Raw genomic sequence first — 7,399 nt, forward strand, 5'->3', positions numbered from 1 at the left:
GAGGCAGGGTCTCTGGTTTCTTTGAGCAAAGGGGAAATTAAAAGGATGAGTCCTTAGCCTCCCCCCACTTGCCCGCCCTCAACAAGTCTTGTTTTTGGATTGTCCGTGTGCCATATACTTCAGCGCCCCCTCCCCGCCCCCCGTACCTGTTACTTCCTCCCCTTCCAGTGAAGTGCTTTTAAGAATCACTCTCTTTTCATTAACTGATATAAATGTTGAACTCCAGAAGTTGATCATTTCCTTTACGTTTGAGAAAAATCCAAAATGTGTCATATAACTGCACTGCCCAATATAACTGTCACTGGCCACATGTGGCTATTTAAATTCAAGCTAGTTAAAATTAACTAAAATTTAAAATTCAGTTCCTCAGGCAAACTAGCTACATGACAGGTACTCAGGAGCCACAGTGCACATACGGAGTACTTTCATCAGCACAGAAAGTTCTGTTGGACAGTGCGATCATAGGCATTTTTACCTGGCCTTTAAAGCAACATTAGAAGGACATCGCTGCTGTTGTAACTGATGCATAAATCTAAATTCAATCTTTTCATTAGATTCAGAATGCATAAACAAACTCTCAGTAGCATCGAAACCCAATTTTAAAGGCTTATCCAATGCTCCAGTGTTTCAGTGGAGAAACTCAAGGCATTTCTCCTTAAATTCAAACCTAACGTGGACTTGCCCAGAATTTCCTGAGAAGAAAAACAAATAAAACCAGAACCAAGTATCATAACACCGAAGCTCAGTCCCCTGTAGCCTGTGCAGTTAAACTTTAGTCTTTTATTTTGACCCTTGAAGTTCTTGCTGATTTTAGATTTAATTATCCCTACCCCCACCAGTGTGTTGACAGCATCTTTCCTGTATTGCGAATAGCTAATGACCATTTTTCTCTGTTGCAGGTGAATGCACAATATTTGCAGCTGTTCGTGATTTAATGGCTAATCTTACACTGCCCCCTGGTGGGCGTCCATAGACACTATTGTTTTTAAACCAGGAAGGCTGACAAATGAGACAAAACAGCAAAAAAAAAAAAAAAAAAAAAAGAATTTAGCCTTCAGTTTAAAAAAGGACTTTTTTGACTTTAAGAGCTAAATATTCTAAACTGGCAAAAATTTTCAGGGTGCACTTCTTTCATCAAAAAGACCATCAATCTTTTTTGTATAGTGAACTTGTATAGTATGTTTAAATGGGACACATTTCAAGCTAGGTAAAACATCGGTGTCCGCTTGCCAGTAATAGATTTAATATTCTGTTTTATACTATAAAGTTATGGAAATGCCAAACTTGTTTATTTAATTGTTTTCTTATGTTTTGGGTGTAATAGTCCTTTTTTTGGTTTTCGTTTTGTTTTTTAAGGCAGGTCTGTCATTTTTGAATACTGTAAAACTGTGATAAACTTTATATTGAAGCTGTATTTTAATATGCCCGCTTTGAGTCCTTACATGAAAATGTTCTGGGAGTTGTTATAAACACATCCCAAGGAAGCAATATTTAATAAAACTAGGTTTAAAAACAAAACAAAACAAACAGTGACACTCACTTGTGTGTATATCAGCTCTATAGACTTCTCCTGGCCTCCCTTCATCTTTCACCTGGTGGAGCCAATAATTAATTTCTAATGATAATGTCTGAAATTTGACCAAGAACATCTTCTTTGTTTCAAGATTAATTTATTTTCTTCAGACATTCCTAACTTGATTTGTGGTGAACATGTAGCACTGTAGTTGTCTTTTAGTGTAGGATTCAAGTAAAAAACAAGGTGAACCCGTCTTTGAGAAGAGACAGCGGTAGTTTGTATTGATCAAGGATCTCATACTGCAATCATTCTCATCCGTTGAAGATACGGAAACTTTTCTGTTAGGCAAATTTAGTTTACAGGATACTTCTGCATACAGCATGAATTAGGAAACCTAGAACTTGAGTGTTCTACCCTTGCATGAAATTTCTGTGACATTTCTTTATCTTGCTTAACTTCTCCGCCCTTGCCTTCCCCACCACGCTTGGGGTTGTTCTAAACAATCCTAACTTAATTCATTGTCAACAAAATGGTAAAGTGTTTCGCTTGGAAGAAACCTGGTTACAGTGCCCTCACTTTGAAGAATCCAAGATTCGGTGCCCGTCCAGGGTCAAGTGGAGTTTCTGATACTGACACATCTCAGCAGAGTTTCTTTTTGGAGCACCGTGCTGTCTCTCCCGGGAGTCAGGGACTTTTTTAAGCTTCAAAGAATGTGATTAGAAGAGAAGCAAAGGTCTTCTGATGACCTAATGTTATTTGGGGAAGTTTTTTATGTGATAATATTGTACTGAGTTATTTGGTCACAGGAATATTGGCTCTCCAGTAAATTGTAGACACTCTAATTCCACTTTAAGATGATTTGAGCTTCTGTTAACTATCAACTACCAAATTCTAATTTCAGGCATCTCACTGCAGCTATGTTGTATCTGTTCTCAACTTCGCTTGATTCTCCATTCACTTCTGGTCAGAGTGCAGGCCTTCTTTGCCTTTCTTCGTTGTCTTATTTCTACCTTTATCCCCTGCTTCTCGCCCAGCTCTACCACTGTTTAGGAACAGGTGACTGGACTTTATCCTTCCTTTAACTTACCTTTTATCTTTCGGTTTTCAGTTCTCCTTAAAATGGGAATCGCATCAGTTTGGCAATCTAACATGTCTTTATCAAGGGTCAGCCCTTTTCTGTTGGGAGCTGAATCCTTTCTTTCATGTAGAAATCTACATGTATATACAAGAAATGTATTTTTATCAGCAGGATAATATTGTCTCAAATTTTATGAAAAGAGTAAACTTTTCAGGTATTCTTTTTAAGTGTGGTTTTGAAACATTAATTGTATTTTTTAAACACGATGCATTCAGTGGACACTTTTTTCCTGATTATAACTCGTCTCTGAATGCCTCGTGCAAATCAAAATAGGATTCAGTGAGCAGAATTTGCTTTCAATGCATAAGAATAAACCCATGAATATGAATTTTGATATGTTTGGTACTTGGAATTGAAATATACTTTATTAAAGCTTGAAAACACTAGCATTCAAATCTTAGGTTTCAGCATAAACCATGTCTTTTGCCTCTTTTGTTACCCAGGTTCAATCAAAGGGACTGGATGCCCATAGTAATTTTTTTTCTGATAGGTAGTTGGGGTCTTAACTTTGAAGGTGTTTTCAGTGTAATTTTAGTAATTTCGGTAATAAAATTTATACAAGTTTCAGAGAACTACCAACTCTCTCTAGTTAATTAGCATGGAGACATTTTGGACTGTAGTCTGGCTTAGCATTATTTTGATCTCGAAAGAAGAAATTGGTCCTGATTTGCCAGCTTCTTTTTTTCATTTGCTGAAATGCTGTTTCAGAATGTATAGAAGTACTTTCAGAATTAGAGAGGAAGAAAGCAAAAAATTCAACAGAACATATCAAGTTACTAATTACAGGGGCCAAACCTTATGTATGAAAGTTAAATCTGAGCTAGTGCAAGCTGAAACTAAAATACACATGATTTAAATTTAAATACCATTAATAACTATTGCAGTTAATACAGGAACTCATTCAGCCACAGGATACTAACTGTTTGTTAGTCATTCTGTGGACCATGATTAATTTGATAACTTCAAGAAGTATAATTTTGCTACTCTAAATTCAGAACCCAGTTTCTATGTAAAAAAGTTTCTTTCATGATTTTCCCCTCAAAGAACTATCTATTATGTTTTACTTAAATATTTATTAATCCAAGTTCTTGGTTCTTGATATAAAAATCAATATACAGAAAATTTTAAGAGAACTTATCAGGAAATTTAAAGGACAGAAAGGAAAAATGTTAATGCATCTTTCATTATTTCTTGGGAAATTTCCTCTTTCATTTGGTTTGATAGGAGTGGACAGTCTTATGTCTAAGGAAATGAATTGAAATTTACCTAGGGTGGATTTAGTATTGAGGTTATTAAGAAAAAAGCTGAGGCCAACGAGCATTGTACTGCACAACCCCAGGAGACCAGATCTCACCATTTTCTATATATTGTCTCCACTTCCAAGTGGCCAGTGATGTGTTCAAATACCTTGCCCAGAAATATGACTGACTGATGGAAGGGCACGTTTAGATCCATGTAAAATAATAGCTAATAGTTCCTGAGAGCTTTCTATTGCCAGGCACTGTCCTAAGTATTTCAATGTGTATTTAATCCTCACAACAACTCAGTGGGGTAGGTATTAATATCCTCCTTTTACAGATGAGTAAACTGAGCCCCAGAGAAATGAAGTAATTTGCTGAGATTAAAATTAAGTTTACTTAAGATCAAACAGTTGAAAAGGGGCAGTTGAAATTCAGAGCTAGGGCTCCTACATACTGGTGCCACTTTGCTCTTGACCACGAAGTCAGGGGAAAGTTTTAACACTCTTCCAAGCTCAAGATCTGATCCTCATGGCACTTATTTGGAAGTTAACTAAGTGCTTTATGTAAAAAGCACTAATTATAACCAAGAGTATTAAATAATCATCCAAGCTGGATGCTTCAGGACCATAGTGGAAGAAGCCCTTATCCGACTCTGGGTGGTGCAGCTGCCCTCCACAGAATCTAGGGGATGTGCATCTTGTTTGCTTCTGCTAGATGGTCCAGTGGCTAATGTTTTTGAGCTTTGTGTCACCTTGACCCAGCAGACGCAGGGTAGATGCGTGATGCAGGTAGCCAGCAGTCACACTGAACTAATGCCCTTACTTGATACAGCCAATCTATTGGGCCTAGGAACTAAAACTATAGACTTGTATAATGCAAGGAACATATGTAATTCAAAAAGTGTGCCTTGAGCATCTTCTGTATTTCTACAATAAAAGAGCACAGACATTAGGAGAGGCGGTCGAATCGGGGACTGGCAGGGTCTCGGTTTGGGGGAACAGACAAGAGGGCGTAAGAGTTTCGAGTACAAGCTCTTTAGGCAAGCATCACACATCTGCTGTCACCTAACACGGGGATGGAGCAGGCCTACCCTTTAAGACATAAGGCTCCGCCCCGGGATCCTGGGCGCCGCGCGAGCTCTGGCTCCTTCGCCGTGCACGTGAGGGCGGGCTCTGGGCGGAGCCCCGGCGGCGGCACCGCCCAGGCTTCCGCGCCTGCGCACTGCCGCCCGCCCCGCCCCTCGCCCCCGGGCCCCAACGGGAAATGGTGCTGGCTGAACTGGCCGCGCGTCTCAACTGCGCGGAGTACAAGAACTGGGTGAAGGCGGGCCACTGCCTGCTGCTGCTGCGCGGCTGCCTACAGGGCTTCGTCTCCCGCGAGGTGCTTGCCTTCCACCGCGGCCTGCTCGCCGCAGCCCCCAGCCTGGGCCCCCGCGCCGCCTGCCGCAGCGGCTCTCGGTGTAGCCCGCGCGCCCGCCAGGTGAGCCCCTGGCCCCCCTGGCCCCCGTCCCGGTCCCCGAGCGTAGGGTCCCGAGCCCTTCCTGGGGCAGGGCAGACCGCAACGACCCGGCTCACTTGCCCAAAACGCCGCCCCTCCCTCATGGGCCCCTTCTCACCGCCGCCCCCTGTAGTTTCAGCCTCAGTGTCAGGTTTGCGCAGAGTGGAAACGGGAGATTTTGAAACACCACACCAACAGGAATGGAGACATCCACTGGGGAAACTGCCGGCCGGGCCGCTGGCCCGTCGACGCCTGGGAGGTGGCCAAGGTAAGCACCTGCTTGAGAGGGTAGGAGATGAGCCACCAGGTAGCCGGTCACCTGGAGCCCAGAGCCCCATAAACAAATGCAAAGATAGAGGAATGGGTGTTTGATCTAGGATTTAGTGTCCAAGCAGTTCAGAGCTGCTGTACAGGATCCGATCTAGCTTAGCGAAGTAGAAGCTTCCTTTTACCTTTCTGGTAACAAGACATTTAAGTTTGCCACCCCTGCTTGAGACGCTGAGGCAAGATGTAGAGCGAGCATCCTGAACACAGGTCCAGAGGGAGAGACAGTAAGGCGTTTTTGAGTGTAGGCTCCCTGAGTAGCTCATTTTGGCTGTATGGTGCCATCAGGATGGCAGAGGAAGCCAAGGGAAGTTAGGGCTGAAACAGAATGGACTTTAAGTGGCCAGGTAAGGAATAAAACCTTGGGGAGGTTGGGTGGAGTGGGCAGCCAGAGAGAAGACTTAGAGCTTGGCTCTGTGACTTGCCAGTTGGGCCAATTGGGGATTTTTTTTTTTTTTAATGTTTTCCAGAAGCCCAGTAAGGAGTGGGGTGGGGCAGGGCAAAGTCAGCCCCTAACACAAATTAACTTTTGTAGTCCCTCTATGTGCTGATTAGCCACAGGCACAGACTTAGTGCCTGGGAAGCAGGGATCAGAGTCCCTGCTCTGCTGCTGTTGCGTGTCCTTACGCCAGGCTCTGTTCCCTAACCTCAAAGATGAGGAAGTTGGACTTGATCAGTGGCCACAGACTCATGGCTAACCTGAACCCGCAAACCCACCATATTTACACCCTCTTCCCAATTTTTTTTGTTGTTGACACACCACAGAATTGCCAACTTTTACTTTTACTTAGAAAAGAGAAACTTAAAATTCTGCTCTTCACTGTGACTGTCCCTCACCTATTTGGTCTTTGTTGCTGCTTTCATACCCTTGGAGTCCTCTTGAAGCCCGTGTGACCTGCTCATGCCCCTTTTTGTTGCTGTCACTAACAGACCTTCTAGTCCAACCCCAGTGTTTATATTCTTCGATCACATCCTCCTTTTATTCTCCTTCCTCTGAACTTGCATGGCTCAACAGCAGTCCCGATGACACCATCTACTTGTGCTCAGGGGGAGAATCTCACAAGGGAGCAGAATGGTTTCACTTTTAGTTCTTGATCATGAGCTCCCGTGGTCTGGCCATGGCTCTGTATAGGGCTCCTGTTCCTGCCGACAGTTGTTGCTGCCTTTCCCTCACCAAGCTCCCATTCCTCCACTCTCACTGCCAGCTACTGACTTTGTGCAATTTTTCTTAAGAGTTGATGGATGCCCCCAGATTTGTGCTTCCTCATCTTTTTACCAGACCTGCGAACCTACTCCCTGTGCACCATCATCTTCCTTCTGGCACAAAGGAGGAAGGGCATCTCTCTTCTCACCACTTTGGCCCTTCACTTGTACCTCGGGCCATATCCCCTCCCACCTGCCTGTGGACTTTCAGACCTCAGGTATCCATTCTGTCTACCTCCCAGCTTATTCCCACCACCCTACAGATAGCTTTAATGTTACCTCTGTTTATTTAATTTTTTTAAAAAACACAGGATTAAACACAGGGTTACTATATGACCTAGCAGTACCACTTCTAGGTTTGTACGCAATGAGATGAAAATGCACATCCAGGGACGCCTGGGTGGCTCAGTTGGTTAAGCAGCTGCCTTCGGCTCAGGTCATGATCCCAGCGTCCTGGGATCGAGTCCCGCATCGGGCTCC

The 7,399-nt window shown here is 43.3% G+C and overlaps 2 protein-coding genes across 4 annotated transcripts in view; both read left to right on the plus strand.

Moving 5' to 3' along the window:
• Positions 1-3,054, plus strand: part of MED14 (mediator complex subunit 14) — a 73,187-nt gene extending 70,133 nt beyond the window's left edge. For both annotated transcript variants that reach the window (XM_059385042.1, XM_059385041.1), the window contains one exon: positions 900-3,054. In XM_059385042.1, coding sequence (XP_059241025.1) covers positions 900-973 — 74 coding nt within the window. In that variant the 3' untranslated portion in view covers positions 974-3,054. The remainder of the gene's footprint in view (positions 1-899) is intronic.
• Positions 3,055-5,125: 2,071 nt separating this feature from the next.
• Positions 5,126-7,399, plus strand: part of CXHXorf38 (chromosome X CXorf38 homolog) — a 17,695-nt gene continuing 15,421 nt past the window's right edge. Inside the window, exons 1-2 of one of the 2 annotated variants that reach the window (XM_059385400.1) lie at positions 5,126-5,374; positions 5,526-5,660. In XM_059385400.1, coding sequence (XP_059241383.1) covers positions 5,159-5,374; positions 5,526-5,660 — 351 coding nt within the window. In that variant the 5' untranslated portion in view covers positions 5,126-5,158. The remainder of the gene's footprint in view (positions 5,375-5,525; positions 5,661-7,399) is intronic. The other variant, XM_059385401.1, reaches the window with a different exon arrangement.

Source organism: Mustela nigripes, chromosome X (genome assembly GCF_022355385.1).
Source record: "Mustela nigripes isolate SB6536 chromosome X, MUSNIG.SB6536, whole genome shotgun sequence".
In the NCBI taxonomy this organism is placed as follows: Eukaryota; Metazoa; Chordata; class Mammalia; order Carnivora; family Mustelidae; genus Mustela; species Mustela nigripes.